At 36.4% G+C, this 15,682-nt stretch overlaps 1 protein-coding gene across 3 annotated transcripts in view; it reads left to right on the top strand.

The window, feature by feature from the left end:
- ATF2 (activating transcription factor 2) overlaps nucleotides 1-15,682 on the top strand; it is an 86,278-nt gene that overhangs the window by 15,654 nt on the left and 54,942 nt on the right. For all 3 annotated transcript variants that reach the window (XM_060106676.1, XM_060106675.1, XM_060106677.1), the window contains exons 3-4: nucleotides 747-821; nucleotides 7,816-7,885. In XM_060106676.1, the coding sequence (XP_059962659.1) occupies nucleotides 790-821; nucleotides 7,816-7,885 (102 nt within the window). In that variant the 5' untranslated portion in view covers nucleotides 747-789. The remainder of the gene's footprint in view (nucleotides 1-746; nucleotides 822-7,815; nucleotides 7,886-15,682) is intronic.

Genomic DNA, 15,682 nt, shown 5'->3' with positions numbered 1-15,682 from the left:
TCCCCATAGGAATTACCCAATTTTCCTGAGCAGGACATTCTTGACACCACATTTATAAGCAAAATTATGTAAAATAAAAATTTTCTATGTGTACCATTGGCTTATTTGGATAAGCATATAGTTAACTCTGTTTGCCACTACGTGGGGTTTCAGTGAATGTAATGGAGGATTAGCAGAGTTTAAAGATGAGCCACTGACCCTTATAGTTTAAACATAGTTTAAGTATGTTGTACTTGTCCTTAAGCTAATGTCAAATAAGTAAGCTATAAAGTTAGGGAAGAGGGAACTTCTTATAAAGATCAACTATCATTACATTTTGGGACAAATAGTGATGAATTAGGCTGAGAACCAGACCATCACTTACTACATTTTTTAAAACTTAAAGCTTTCTGAATAGATATTTTGAAATACTAGATCTCATCTTTTCATTAGACATCAAAAGTCAGAATTTTCACTCTTTTAATTACTGCTCTTCAACCACAGCCCTAAAGGCTAAGTTAAATGTTTCTCTTTTACCCTCTTTATGGTGGAGTTGGATATATTAATACCTATGTTTAAGGCATTTATATGGGTGTTTATATTTTAGGAGCAGTGCTCTATTATAAAGATTCTTAATAGTGAGTGGGTTTTTGGATGACAGTAGTGTTACAAAGAGTGTAATTATTTGAGTGCTTTTATTGTTTTACTGTGTTTCAAGAAATGTTTCAAAACTATATTTAACAGTGTGAAACCACTTCATTTTTCAGTATCCTTGCCATGAAAAAGAGGACGTGATAAGTTGTACAACTTATGAAATTCAAGTTACATGTGAATTCTGCCAGGTGTGTATGCAATATTTGGTATTTTGTGCTTTTTTCATATTTTAGATTATAAAAATTCTCATAGGTTATTTCTAGATAAATATTTCAAGTGTTTTTCATAAATAAGAAAATACTTATTTAGTATGTAGTTTAGCTACTACTTCTATTGTATTTTAAAATTATCAAATAGAGCATCAAAATACACTTAACTATGACAAGCATAAGCATATTTTAGGGTTTTGATTTCTCCTAAAATGAGTTCCAAATAATACTAGTCCCATGAGATGTTCTGTGAAAAAGGTTCAAATAGAAAATGGATGTGGCAAAAATGCTGTATTCTAGGTGCTCTTCTTTCTGGTCATTTCTCTTGAACATATAAAGTCTGAAAAGTCCTGCCCCCAAAAAACAGTATTCTAGCATTTCCCAAATTTAGCCATAATAGTGATTGTCATCTCTGTTCCTGAAGAGAAACTTATTTCCGAAAGGTTAACAAACTAGTGTTGAAAAAGAAACAATGTTACAGAATTTTTAGTTGTCAAATATAGTTGTTATATGTAATTTCTATGAAGAAAGCAAAAACAAAAACCTACAGGTTATCGGAAGGAATAATTGGAAACTTTAAGTCTATATCAAAAAGTAGGAAAATAATCTTGACTCAAAAATGTCTTTTTGTAGTTGTTTGGTTCAAATCAGGATCCAAGAAAGTCCCCATGTTGCATTTTGTTTAGTATGTTTATTAGACCTCTTTTAATCTAAAACAGTTCCCCTCTACCTCCTCTTTTCTTTAGTTCCCCATGACGTTTGTTTCTTGAAGAAACCAGGTCTTTTGTCCTGTAGAATTTGGCTAATTCCAGCTTGGTGATGTTGTTTGACATGTTTTTCTTTTTTTTCTTTTTTTTTTTTTTAGGTTAGAAGATTCTTTTTAAATTTTATTTATTTATTTTTTATACAGCAGGTTCTTATTAGTTATCTGTTTTATACATATTACTGTATACATGTCAATCCCGGTCTCCCAGTTCATCCCACCCCCACCCCCACTTTCCCCTCTTGGTGTCCATACATTTGTTCTGTACATCTGTGTCTCTGTTTTTGCCTTACAACCCAGTTCATCTGTACCATTTTTTCTGGATTCCACATATAATATGCGTTAATATACGGTATTTGTTTTTCTCTTTCTGACTTACTTCACTCTGTATGACAGTCTCTAGGTCTGTCCACATCTCTACAAATGACCCAATTTTGTTACTTTTTATGGCTAAGTAGTACTCCATTGTATATATGTACCACGTCTTCTTTATCCATTTGTCTGTCGACGGGCATTTAGGTTGCTTCCATGACCTGGCTATTGTAAATAGTGCTGCAGTGAACATTGGGGTGCATGTGTGTTTTTTTTTTTTTTTTTTTTTTGCAATACTCGGCCTCTCACTGCTGTGGCCTCTCCCGTTGCAGAGCACAGGCTCTGGACGCGCAGGCCCAGTGGCCATGGCTCACGGGCCCAGCCGCTCCGCAGCATGTGGGATCCTCCCGGACCAGGGCACAAACCCGTGTCCCCTGCATCAGCAGGTGGACTCTCAACCACTGCGCCACCAGGGAAGCTCGCATGTGTCTTTTTGAATTGCAGTTTTCTCTGGTTATATGCCCAGTACTGGGATTACTGGGTCATATGGTAATTCTATTTTTAGTTTTTTAAGGAATCTCCATACTGTTCTTCATAGTGGCTGTATCAATTTACATTCCCACCAGCAGTGCAAGAGGGTTCCCTTTTCTCCACACCCTCTCCAGCATTTGTTGTTTGTAGATTTCCTGATGATGCCCATTCTAACTGGTGTGAGGTGATACCTCATTGTAGTTTTGATTTGCATTTCTCTAATAATTAGTAATGTTGAGCAGCTTTTCATGTGCCTCTTGGCTCTCTGTATGTCTTCTTTGGAGAGATGTCTATTTAGGTCTTCTGCCCATTTTTTGATTGGGCTGTTTGTTTTTTTAATATTGAGCTGCATGAGCTGTTTATATATTTTGGAGATTAATCCTTTGTCCATTGATTCGTTTGCAAATTTTTTTCCCATTCTGAGGGTTGTCTTTTCGTTTTGTTTATAGTCTCCTTTGCTGTGCAAAAGCTTTTAAGTTTCATTAGGTCCCATTTGTTTATTTTTGTTGTTATTTCCATTACTGTAGGAGGTGGGTCAAAAAAGATCTTGCTGTGATTTATGTCAAAGAGTGTTCTTCCTATGTTTTCCTCTAAGAGTTTTATAGTTTCCGGTCTTACATTTAGGTCTTGAATCCAATTTGAGTTTATTTTGGTGTATGGTGTTAGGGAGTGTTCTAATTTCATTCTTTTACATGTACCTGTCCAGTTTTCCCAGCACCACTTGTTGAAGAGACTGTCTTTTCTCTATTGTATATCCTTACCTCCTTTGTTGTAGATTAGTTGATCATAGGTGCATGGGTTTATCTCTGGGCTTTCTGTCCTGTTCCGTTGATGTATATTTCTCTTTTTGTGCCAGTACCATATTGTCTTCATTACTGTAGCTTTGTGGTATAGTCTGAAGTCAGGAAGTCTGATTCCTCCAGCTCTGTTTTTTTCCCTCAAGACTGCTTTGGCTATTCGGGGTCTTTTGTGTTTGCACACAAATTTTAAGATTTTTTGTTCTAATTCTGTAAAAAAAAAAAAAAAAATGCCACTGGTAATTTGATAGGGATTGCATTGAATCTGTAGATTGCTTTGGGTAGTATAGTCATTTTCACAATATTGATTCTTCCAATCCAAGAACATGGTATATCTCTCCATCTGTTTGTGTCGTCTTTAATTTCTTTCATCAGTGTCTTACAGTTTTCTGCATACAGGTCTCTTGTCTCCTTAGGTAGGTTTATTCCTAGGTATTTTATTCTGTTTGTTGCAATGGTAAATGGGAGTGTTTCCTTAATTTCTCTTTCAGATTCTTCATCATTAGTGTATAGGAATGCAAGAGATTTCTGTGCATTAATTTTGTATCCTGCTACTTTACCAGATTCATTGATTAGCTCTAGGAGTTTTCTGGTGTCATCTTTAGGATTCTCTATGTATAGTATCATGTCATCTGCAAACAGTGACAGTTTTACTTCTTCTTTTCCTTCTCTGATTGCCTTGGCTAAAACTTCCAAAGCTATGTTGAATAACAGTGGTGAGAGTGGACATTGTTGTCTTGTTCCTGACCTTAGAGGAAATGCTTTCAGTTTTAAACCATTGAGAATGATGTTTGCTGTGGGTTTGTCATATATTGCCTTTATTATGTTAAGGTACGTTCCCTCTATGCCCACTTTCTGGAGAGTTTTTATCATAAATGGGTGTTGAATTTTGTCAAAAGCTCTTTCTGCGTCTATTGAGATGATCATTTGGTTTTTATTCTTCAATTTGTTAATATGGCATATCACACATATTAATTGACTTGCATTATATTGAAGAATCCTTGCATCCCTGGGATAAATCCCGCTTGATCTTGGTGTATGGTCCTTTTAATGTGTTGTTGGATTCTGTTTCCTAGTATTTTTTTTTTTTGCGGTACGTGGGCCTCTCCTTGTTGTGGCCTCTTCCGCTGCGGAGCACAGGCTCCGGACGCGCAGGCTCAGCGGACATGGCTCACGTGCCCAGCCGCTCCACGGCATGTGGGATCCTCCTGGACCGGGGCATGGACCCGTGTCCCCTGCATCGGCAGGAGGACTCTCAACCACTGCGCCACCAGGGAAGCCCCTGTTGCCTAGTATTTTATTGAGGGTTTTTGCACCTATATTCATAGGTGATATTGGTCTGTAATTTTCTTTTTGTGTAGTATCTTTGTCTGGTTTTGGTATCAGGGTGATGGTGGCCTCTTAGAATTAGTTGAGAGTGTTCCTTTCTCTGCAAGTTTTTGGAAGAGTTTGAGAAGGATGGGTGTTAGCTCTTCTCTAAATGTTTGATAGAATTCACCTGTGAAGCCATCTGGTCCTGGACTTTTGTTTTTTGGAAGATTTTTAATCACAGTTTCAATTTTATTACTTGTGATTAGTCTGTTCATATTCTATTTCTTCCGGGTTCAGTCTTGGAAGATTATACCTTTCTAAGAACTTGTCCATTTCTTCCAGGTTGTCCATTTTATTGGCATAGAGTTGCTTGTAGTAGTCTCTTAGGATGCTTTGTATTTCTGCGGTGTCCGTTGTAACTTCTCCTTTTTCATTTCTAATTTTATTGATTTGAGTCCTCTCCCTCTTTTTCTGGATGAGTCTGGCTAAAGGTTTATCAATTTTGTTTAACTTCTCAATGAACCAGCTTTTAGTTTTATTGATCTTTGCTGTTGTTTTCTTTGTTTCTATTTCATTTATTTCTGCTCTGATCTTTATGATTTCCTTCCTTCTGCTAACTTTCAGGGTTTTTTGTTCTTCTTTCTCTAGTTCCTTTAGGTGTAAGGTTAGATTGTTTATTTGAGATTTTTCTTGTTTCTTGAGGTAGGCTTGTATCGCTATAAACTTCCATCTTAGAACTGCTTTTGCTGCATCCCATAGGTTTTGGATTATCGTGTTTTCATTGTCATTTGTCTCTAGGTATTTTTTGATTTCCTCTTTGATTTCTTCAGTGATCTCTTGGTTATTTAGTAACGTATTGTTTAGCCTCCATGTGTTTGTGTTTCTTACGTTTTTTTCCCCTGTAACTGATTTCTAATTTCATAGCAATGTGGTCAGAAAAGATGCTTGATATGATTTCAGTTTTCTTAAATTTACTGAGGCTTGATTTGTGACCCAAGATGTGATCTATCCTGGAGAATGTTCCATGCGCACTTGAGAAGAAAGTGTAATCTGCTGTTTTTGGATGGAATGTCCTGTAGATGTCATTTAAATCTATCTGGTCTAAAGATAAAGCTTGTGTTTCCTTATCAATTTTCTCTCTGGATGATCTATTAGTGTAAGTGAAGTGTTAAAGTCCCCCACTATTACTGTGTTACTGTCGATGTCCTCTTTTATAGCTGTTAGCAGTTGCCTTATGTATTGAGGTGCTCCTATGTTGGGTGCATATATATTTATAATTGTTGTATCTTCTTCTTAGATTGATCCCTTGATCATTATGTAGTGTCCTTCCTTGTCTCTTATAACATTCTTTATCTTAAAGTCTATTTTATCTGACATGAGTATTGCTATTCCAGCTTTCTTTTGATTTCCATTTGCATGGAATATCTTTTTCCATCCCCTCAGTTTCAGTCTGTATGTGTCCCTAGGTCTGAAGTGGGTCTCTTGTAGACAGCATATACATGGGTCTTATTTTTGTATCCATTCAGTGAGCCTGTGTCTTCTGCTTGGGGCATTTAATACATTCACGTTTAAGGTAATTATCAGTATCTATGTTCCTATTACCATTTTCTTAATTGTTATGGGTTTTTTTCCTAGGCCCTTTTCTTTTGTGTTTCCCTCTTAGAGAAGTTCCTTTAACATTTGTTGTGGAGCTGGTTTGGTGGTGCTGAATTCTCTTAGCTTTTGCTTGTCTGTAAAGCTTTTGATTTCTCCGTTGAATCTGAATGAGATCCTGCCGGGTAGAGTAATCTTGGTTGTAGGTTCTTCCCTTTCATCACTGTAAATATATCTTGCCACTCCCTTCTGCCTTGTAGAGTTTCTGCTGAAAAATCAGCTGTTAACCTTATGGGAGTTCCCGTGTATGTTATTTGTCATTTTTCCCTTGTTGCTTTCCATAATTTTTCTTTGTCTTTAATTTTTGTCAATTTGATTACTATGTGTCTCGGCATGTTTCTCCTTGGGTTTATCCTGCCTGGACTCTCTGCGCTTCCTGGACTTGGGTGGCTGTTTCGTTTCCCACGTTAGGGAAGTTTTCAACTATAATCTCTTCAGATATTTTCTCGGGTCCTTTCTCTCTCTCTTCTCCTTCTGGGACCCCTATAATGTGAATGTTGGTGTGTTTAATGTTGTTCCAGAGGTCTCTTAGGCTGTCCTCATTTCTTTTCATTCTTTTTTATTTATTCTGTTCCACAGCAGTGAATTCCACCATTCTGTCTTCCAGGTCACTTATCCTTTCTTCTGCCTCAGTTATTCTGCTATTGATTCCTTCTAGTGTAGTTCTCAGTTATTGTATTGTTCATCTCTGTTTGTTTGTTCTTTAATTCTTCTAGGTGTTTGTTCTTTAATTCTTCTAGGTCTTTGTTCAACATTTCTTGCACCTTCTTCATCTTTGCCTCCTTTCTTTTTCCAAGGTCCTGGATCATCTTCACTATCATTATTCTGAATTCTTTTTCTGGGAGGTTGCCTATCTCCACTTCATTTAATTGTTTTTCTGGGTTTTTATCTTGTTCCTTCATCTGGTACATAGCCCTCTGCCTTTTCATCTTGTCTATCTTTCTGTGAATGTGGTTTTCGATCCATAGGCTGCAGAACTGTAGTTCTTCTTGCTTCTGCTGTCTCCCCTTTTGACATGTTTTTCTATCTCCTATATTTCCTGTAGTTGGATCTAGAGAGGCTTGATTAGATTCAGGCTTGACTTTTTTTCCCCCCAAGAATCCTTTGTGTGCTTTCTGTTGCATCATATCAGGGGGCACATAATGTTTGTCTCACTTTTAGTGATGTTAATTTAAGACTGACCTGTGAGTTCAGATGCTGTCAACCTGACCCAGCCATTATAAAGTTCCCGTCACCTTTGTTCCTGATTGTTTTATCAGACATTGATGATAGTTACCTAGTCCATGATTTCATTGGGGTTTAAAGTGGTTATCTTCTAATTATTTCATTCTTTCTGCACTTATGCTACTGAACAGGAAAGATTTAGCCTGATAGATCAGGGTTCCTAATATTTTTTTCTGTAGTATAAAATCTGCATGTTACATGTCTCTGTTCATAATAAGAAAATGGAAGGTGGGGTTAAAATGTCAGTAAAAGTGTTTTGCTTCACATTCAGATAGAAGGTGATAAGCTTAGTGAAAATCAAATAATATTACATTTTAAGTTGTTCTTTATTTAAAAATCTGTACTGTGAAACATTTAGCCATTTCTTAATGTTTTATTATAGGCAATACAAGGACCTGTGGAATATGAGTGATGACAAACCCTTTCTATGTACTGCCCCTGGATGTGGCCAGGTAATATATAAATTGTTTTGTATATTCATATTTAGTAAAACACTTATGACAATATATGTTGTCATTAAAAGGATTCTTTTACAGTGTTTTGTATAATTTTGGAGTTAGAATGAAAATAACCCAGAAAAATTGGGGGAAGAAATTAATTTTCCTCAATAGCACATCTGAGTTTTAAAAAATACAATCTAATATGGAAAAAAAATTAAGTCTTGTAAGGGAAAGATGGAAAACCTGGAGAAAATCCAAGATTTAAAAGTATATTCATTTGACCATTATTGGTTGAAAATCATTGTGAATTGCCTAATTGGAAATCAGATATACATTATCTTTTATGAAAATTAGTTTACTTGCTGAACTCTTGTGAAAATAACTAATGTTTACCTCTGAGCATATCACTAATATATTAATGTTCTTAAGTATAACATTTTTAATATAGAGCATGTATGGAAGCATTTTTAGAAAATAATATTTTAGTGTTATTACAGAAAATAATATTTCAGTGTTTTTTAATAGGCCATTAAATTATTAATCTATTACTGTTATAATAATCTTAAAATAACTATAGACACTAAGGAATGAAAGAATAAATTTAATGTGTAGTAAAATTACAGAGTACTTAAATATACAAACTATAAATCATAAATAGGTATTAAAGTGTTTCTTTGGTTCTCATTGTTTTCTTTAGCTGATATTTTAAATGGAGGTATAATTTATATACAATAAACTTCACATACTTATAGTGTACAGTTTGATACATTTTAACATATGTATGTATCCATAAAACCATCACCACAATTAAGATAGTGAATATATTCATCATCCCGAAAAGTTTCCTCATGCTTATTTGTTATACCTCCCTCCCATCCCTCTCAACCATTGATCTGCCTTCTGTCACTATAGGTTAGTTTGTATTTCCCAGAATTTTATATAAATGGAATCATACAGTATGTACTTTTGACTGGATTCTTTCCTTCCACATAATTAATTTACAATTTCTGCATGTTATGTGATTAGTAGTTAATTCCTTTTCATTGAGGAACAGTATTTCCTTATTTCACCACTAGTTTATTTATTCACTTGTTTATGGACATTTGTCTTATTTCCAGTTTTTAGTTGTTGCAGATAAAGCTGTTGTGAATATTTATGTATAAGTCTTTGAATGAATGCATGCTTTCTTTTCTCTTGGGTGAGTACCTAGGAGAGTAGTGGTGGGATCATATGTAATATATAATAGGAAATTGCCAAACTGCTTTCCAAAACAGAGGTGTCACTTTGCATTTCCACCAACAGTCTATGAGAGGTCCTGTTGTATCATATCTTTGCCAACATTTGGTGTCAATCTTTTAATTTTAGCCATTTTCATTGTGTGTATACTGATATATAAAGTGTTACTTTGCATTTCTTTGTTGACTGATGAAAAAATGAGCACTATTTCATGTGCTTATTGGCCATTCGTATACTTTACTTTTTGTGAAATATCTTTTCAAATCTTCTACTTGTTTTTAAAAATTAGGTTGCCTGTCTTTTAATTATTGAGTTGTATGAGTTCTTTAAATATCCTGGGTACCAGTCTATCATCAAATATTTCTCCAGGTCTGTGGTTTCCAACATGATTTTCATAATAGTATCTTTTGATGAACAGATGTTTCTAATTTTAATGAAGTCTAATGTATTAATTTTTTCTCTTCTTTTGTTGTTGTTTTTTGTGACTTATCCAAGAAACTTTTGCTTAACCTTAAGTCACAAAGATATTCTCCATTGCTTTCCTCTGAAAGCTTGGTTTTTCATTTCAGTCTCTTGCACCTTGAATTAATTTTTGTGTATAGTGTGAGGTAGGAGTTGAAGCTCACTTTTTTTTCCGTATGGTTTCTCAGATATTCCAGTGTCGTTTGTTGAAAAGATTTTCCTTTCTCCATTAAATTGCTTCATCCCCTTTATTGAAAATCAAATGATTTGTGTAAGTGTGGATCTATTTCTTAGCTTTCTATTCTGTTCCTTTCATCAATCTGTGAACTTTTATGCCAGTACCATACTGTCTTGATTGCTTTAGCTTTACAGTAAGCCTTCCAGTCAGGTAGGGTAAATTCTCCAGTTTAGTTCTTTTTCAGGATTGTTTTAGATAGTATTTTAATTTTAATCATTCTGGTGAGGGTATAGTGGTATCTAAAGATTTTAATTTACATGGTGTCCAATGATGTTGAGCAGGGTAAAGGTAGGAGTTACCAGGGTTGGTGATATTTTAGATAGGTTGGTCAGGGAATGCCTCTGTAATAAGGTGACATTTGAATACAGATGTGGGAGCAAACCCTGCACATACCTGGGGGAAGAGTTTTCCAGACTGAAGGAACAGCAAATATAAAGGCTGGTAGGGAAGAAATGGATTTGGTGTGTTTAAAACAGAAAGATGACTGTTGCGGCTGGAGCATATAGTGATTAATGAGGATAAGGGTAGGAGATGATGTCAGAAAGGTAGGGGAATAAAAAGAGACCATAACCTGTAGGGCTTTTGTTGACTGTGAGAAGGTATTTGGATTTTATTCAGAGAGCAATGAAAAGACATTGCTGAGCTAATAGTGAAAGTAGAGACTGGCAGCAGTCAGAGAGATAGTGGTGGCTTTGACTAGGTGGTAATAATGGACAAACAGAGAAATAGACTGATTTGACATATATTTTGGGGATGTATTTTGTATACATTTTTCTATAAATTCAGGAAAGCTAAAAATTGCCATTTCTAAAATCCTTTTCAGCTAGAATTCTGGGTATGATTTTAGGTTCCACCAACCAGATTTACTCATTCTGGTAAATTACATTTACTCCTTGGATTTGGGACCAAGTTGAATGGAAAAGTGGTATTACTCAAGTCCTCCATTTTGCTGGAATGGATTGGACAGACACAGCATGATTCTTTAATCCCTGGACTACAGCTAATACAATATGTTTCTAGAGCCAGCCTTTGGACCATGACCAGTTTTGCTGTGTTCTAGGAATCATTCGTGGAAACTCAGTCTCAAACCAGTCCCTAATTCCTTGTCCTATCCTTTTCTGCTTAAAATAGTTGGAATTGTTATTTTGTGATTGAGTCTTTAGTAATATACACACCATTTTAAATAAAAAGAATTACATTTAAATTTACTTAAGAGAGCTTCCAAATGAAGCCAACAAAAGATCGGGGGGGATTTGATTTCAGGATGAACCCAAGAAGTCGAATTAGTACCATCCAACCTTCCCTGTTTTTGGTGCCTCTGCGCCAAAACTATCCCTTCCATCTTCTGCCTCCACTCCAACTCCCAAGGCCAGGCTGTCGTTTCTCCCTATCTGGGAGATAGAACCAGTGAAAGAATGACTCAGTAAAATTAGGGGAAATAAGGCAAATGGAAATGAGATAGTCTTCAGGTCAAGAAGATATTTTAAAATTGCTGAGAAAAATTACACAATCTGTTCAAGCATATCCAGACTGTTTATAGACACTATTAAAGATTTGCTTCCTTAGCTGATGGGGTGAGGCAAATGGAACATTACACAGCACATCCCTGGGGTAAAGTAAGAGTTTATTCACCTCAACACCAGATGCAGAAAGTCTGGGAACTTTTTTTTTTTTTTTTTGCCGTACGCAGGCCTCTCACTGTTGTGGCCTCTCCCGTTGCGGAGCACAGGCTCCGGACGCGCAGGCTCAGCGGCCATGGCTGACGGGCCTAGCCACTCCATGGCATGTGGGATCTTCCCGGACCGGGGCACGAACCCATGTCCCCTGCATCGGCAGGCGGACTCTTAAGCACTGTGCCACCAGGGAAGCCCTGGGAACTTTTTAATATTCATTGTTTAAGTTCTCACAGCAGACTGCCTTGCACATGCCCAGTCTGTGTCCATGGCACAAATGGCCAAGAGACTGAGAGGTAGACTACCTCTTAGCCTGCCAAGAAGAGACCCTTCGTAGGGCTAAGGTCTTCTATGAACATAACAAGGGTGTTCCAGCACTTTATCAGGCCCAAAAGTCATCCATTGTTCTTCCTCATAATATATATCAGCAACATTTCCATCTAATGATCCTGCCTATAAATCAGTCTATGATTATTTTGACATTTTCTACCATAAGAATGTTTATACTTTTGGCAAAGCAGCAACCATTTTACTTCAGTGATATTAAAAGTACTCTTGCACTCTCATTCATTGCTGGTAAAAGTGCAAGATGGCACACCCCCTAGAGGGAGTTTGGCAATATCTAGCAAAATTACACATGCATTTACCCTTTGACCCAACAATCCTACTTCTGGGATTCTGTCACAAAGATGCACTGTCAAAACTATGAAAAGACATATGCCCAAGGTTATTAGATATATGTTCAATATATTTTGTTACCCGTCAGTCTCTGGACAGTAGTATTCCAGGAGAATAGAAGCAAAAGCTATAAAGCTTCTTGAAGCTTCAGTTTGGAAGTGACAGGTCATCACTTCTGCAGCATTCTGTTGATCAGTGCAAGTCACCAGACCAGCCCAGACTCAAGGGGTGGGGAAATAGATACCCTCCTCTGGATGGGAGAACCAGCCTTACCACATTGCAAAGGAAGGAGGGTACATATCATAATGGAAGGAATTTGTGGCCATATTTTACAATCTGTCACAGACAAATACTGAAATACTTACAGGTAAAATAATTTCTGGGGTTGGCCTCAAAAAAATCCATTGGGTGAATGGTGAGTAGAGATGAAATGAGATGGATCATAGGTTGATAATTGCTAAAGCTGGGTGAATGTGCAAAGGGGTTTATTACACTATTTCTTTTTAATTTACTAAAATGCAGCAGAAGAAAAAGAAACCTGTTGCTGAATGTAAGAACATATGTATGTATGTGTATCAGAGATTGTTTAAAAGACCTAATGTTTTTTAAAAATATGAAAAACATTAAGAAGTTAGAATTGTTTTTTAGACTCCCTGTTACGAAAGGAGTTAACATTCATTTTTCCTCTTACTTCTTCCCTCTCCCTTGATGTCTGATAATAATTTTTCAATTGTCAGGGTTTGTAATACATTTTGTCTGATAATCTATAATCCCCATATTTCTTTAGTTTTACTTCTGTATTTAAATAGTATAGATAGAGAGGAAGGGTGAGAACTAAGCTTTAGGGCACTCCAGTGTTCAGAAGTCAGAAAGAGGGGGAAGCTGTAGCAGAGGAGACTGAGAAGCAAGCAGACAATGAAGAGAATTGTGTTCTGGAAGTCAAGTAGAAAAAGGATTTCAAAGTGTGGGGGAACAATGTAGTCATATAGTTGATAGAGTAAGGTGAGAATTCAGTATTTGTTATCGGATTTAGAAAAATGGGGATTATCAGACACCTTGCTAAGAGTAGCTTCAGTGGAGCAGCAGTGACAACAGTGAGATTGGAGTTAGCTGACGAGTAAATGTGGAGAACCAGAAGTAGAGACATTATAAGGTACCTTTTCCTTGGAATTTAGCTTAAAGGGAACGGTAAAATAACTGCTGGAGGAGAACTGAAGATGGAGTTTTTGTGCTTGTTTTGAATTTTAAGGTGGGACTATCACAGCATATTTGACACTGCAGAGAGAGGGACTATTGCAGGAATGGGGTCCTTAAAAGAGGATGGGATCCGGTGTTCAAATGAAGGGACTGGCCTTAGAAAGGACCATAGGCAATTTATCCATAGTAACTGAAAGTGAAAAGGCGGGAAGAGGTGTGGAAGGTTTGAATAGAGAAAAGGAAGCATATCAAAACTTAGACATACAAACATTTCTTCGATATGGTCACCATAAAAAAACTACATTTCTGTTCATTCCATTACACAAAAGAAATCACTTTTAGAAGCTATGGCACATTGTTTTAAAGAGACTTGTATTACTTAGGATGCTGGCTGAAACAAAGACTCAACCTTAATAGATTGAGCAGTTTGTTCTTTATGTAATAACTGGGAAGTAGGAGTCCCAGGGCTGGCTGGTTCTATAACCCTCAACATGCTACTTCCATTTTTAGCTCCAAGATGGCTGTTCCAGCTCCTGACTCAAGTCCATATTCCAGCAATAAGGGAGGGAGAAGGGGAAGCAAAACACAGCATGTATACACCCATCATTTTAGGAGCATTAACTGGAAGTAATGCATATAATTTTCACTCATTCTTTTGGTCCCAGCCCAATCATATGCCCACCTAATTGCAAAGAAAGCTAGAAAATGTGGTCTTTGTCCTGGGCAGCCAAGTGCTCACCTAAAATTCAGAAGTTCTTTTGTTGAAGGAAAAAGAGTAATAGATATTGAGGGACAGATGGCTGTCCTTGTCATAGTTTTCAGAGATGATTTTGAATTTGGTAACCTAACAAAAAGTCATTTGGAGCCTGAGTCTGGTTAAGCTGGGTAATACTGAAATTACCAAAGTCTTGAGTTTAGTTAATAGTAATATATCAATGTTGGTTTCTTAGTTTTGACAAACGTACCACAGTAATGTAAGATAACATTGGGGAAACAAACTGAGTAATGAGTATGTGAGAACTCTCTGTACTGTTATTGCAACTTTTCTGTAAACTTAAAGGTTTTCCAAAATAAATAGTTTATTCAAAACAATAACAACGGGCCTCCCTGGTGGCGCAGTGGTTAAGAGTCCGCCTGCCGATGCAGGGGATACGGGTTCGTGCCCTGGTCTGGGAGGATCCCATATGCCGCGGAGTGGCTGGGCCCGTGAGCCATGGCCGCTGAGCCTGCGCATCCGGAGCCTGTGCTCCGCAACGGGAGAGGCCACAACAGTGAGAGGCCCACATATCGCAAAAAGAAAAAAAAAAAAAAAAAAAAACAATAACAACAAAAAGCTCTACCTGAGAAACACAAAAAAGTTGCTTATGAACCACAGAATAGAGCTTTCAGATATTTATCAAGTGTATATATACCATGTCTATTATTTGTGCTCCAACTTGTTTCAAAAAGGATTTGAGGAATTAAAGTTTCATATAATAGTTGTCATAGTAATAAAAACAGTTATAACAGTAGTAACATTTTTTAACTTAGCCAGTCACTGTGCTAAGAAGCTTATGTGGGTTATGTCATTTAATCCTGCAACACCCCTATAAAATGGGTGCTACTGGCCTTATTTTACAAGTGAGCAGTCGAACTTAAATATTTATTACTGAATGTCTCAGTCACAGAACCTGCAAATATTGAAGATAAGTTTGAACCCAAGCCTACTCTTGTGTTAACATTTATAGTGAAACATCCCTAAATACAATGTTCAGGCTTCAAGGTGTATTTGAATACAGGTCTTTGTATATGTATTTTTTTTCAATTAACATTAAAGGTTTTTATTTTCTCATAATTACAAAAGCATCACTGAAAATGTTGACAAAAGGAAAAAATAAAATCCAGAGAGGACTTCTGTTAACATTTGGTGTATTTCCTATATCCTTCCCTCCTTTTATTTATTCAAACAAAATTGGGATCATACTGCACATATAGTTTTATATTCTATTTGTATGCAGATGACACTATATGTATTATGGGCATTTTGTGTGTTAATTGAAAACATGGGTTTGAGTTCCTGTGTAGTATTCTATTGCCAGAATGTGTCCCATAATCTATTTACCCATTCCTCTTTTATGACCTAAAAATTAATTATTATGGCCTTAAAAAATCACAACATTGTGGTGAGTATTCTTCTGTATTACCCTTTATATGCATCTTTAATTAATTCCCCAAAATACATTTTTAGAAATCAAATTATTGGGTGAAAATGTATACACATTTTTAAGGTTCTTCATACATTTTGCATATTGTTTTTAAAAGCTAAAACAATTTACTTTCACTAGT

Source organism: Mesoplodon densirostris, chromosome 8 (assembly GCF_025265405.1).
Source record: "Mesoplodon densirostris isolate mMesDen1 chromosome 8, mMesDen1 primary haplotype, whole genome shotgun sequence".
Taxonomy (NCBI): Eukaryota; Metazoa; Chordata; class Mammalia; order Artiodactyla; family Ziphiidae; genus Mesoplodon; species Mesoplodon densirostris.
The sequence above is the reverse complement of the archived record's forward strand: the minus strand, read 5'-3'. Positions and strand labels throughout refer to the sequence as shown.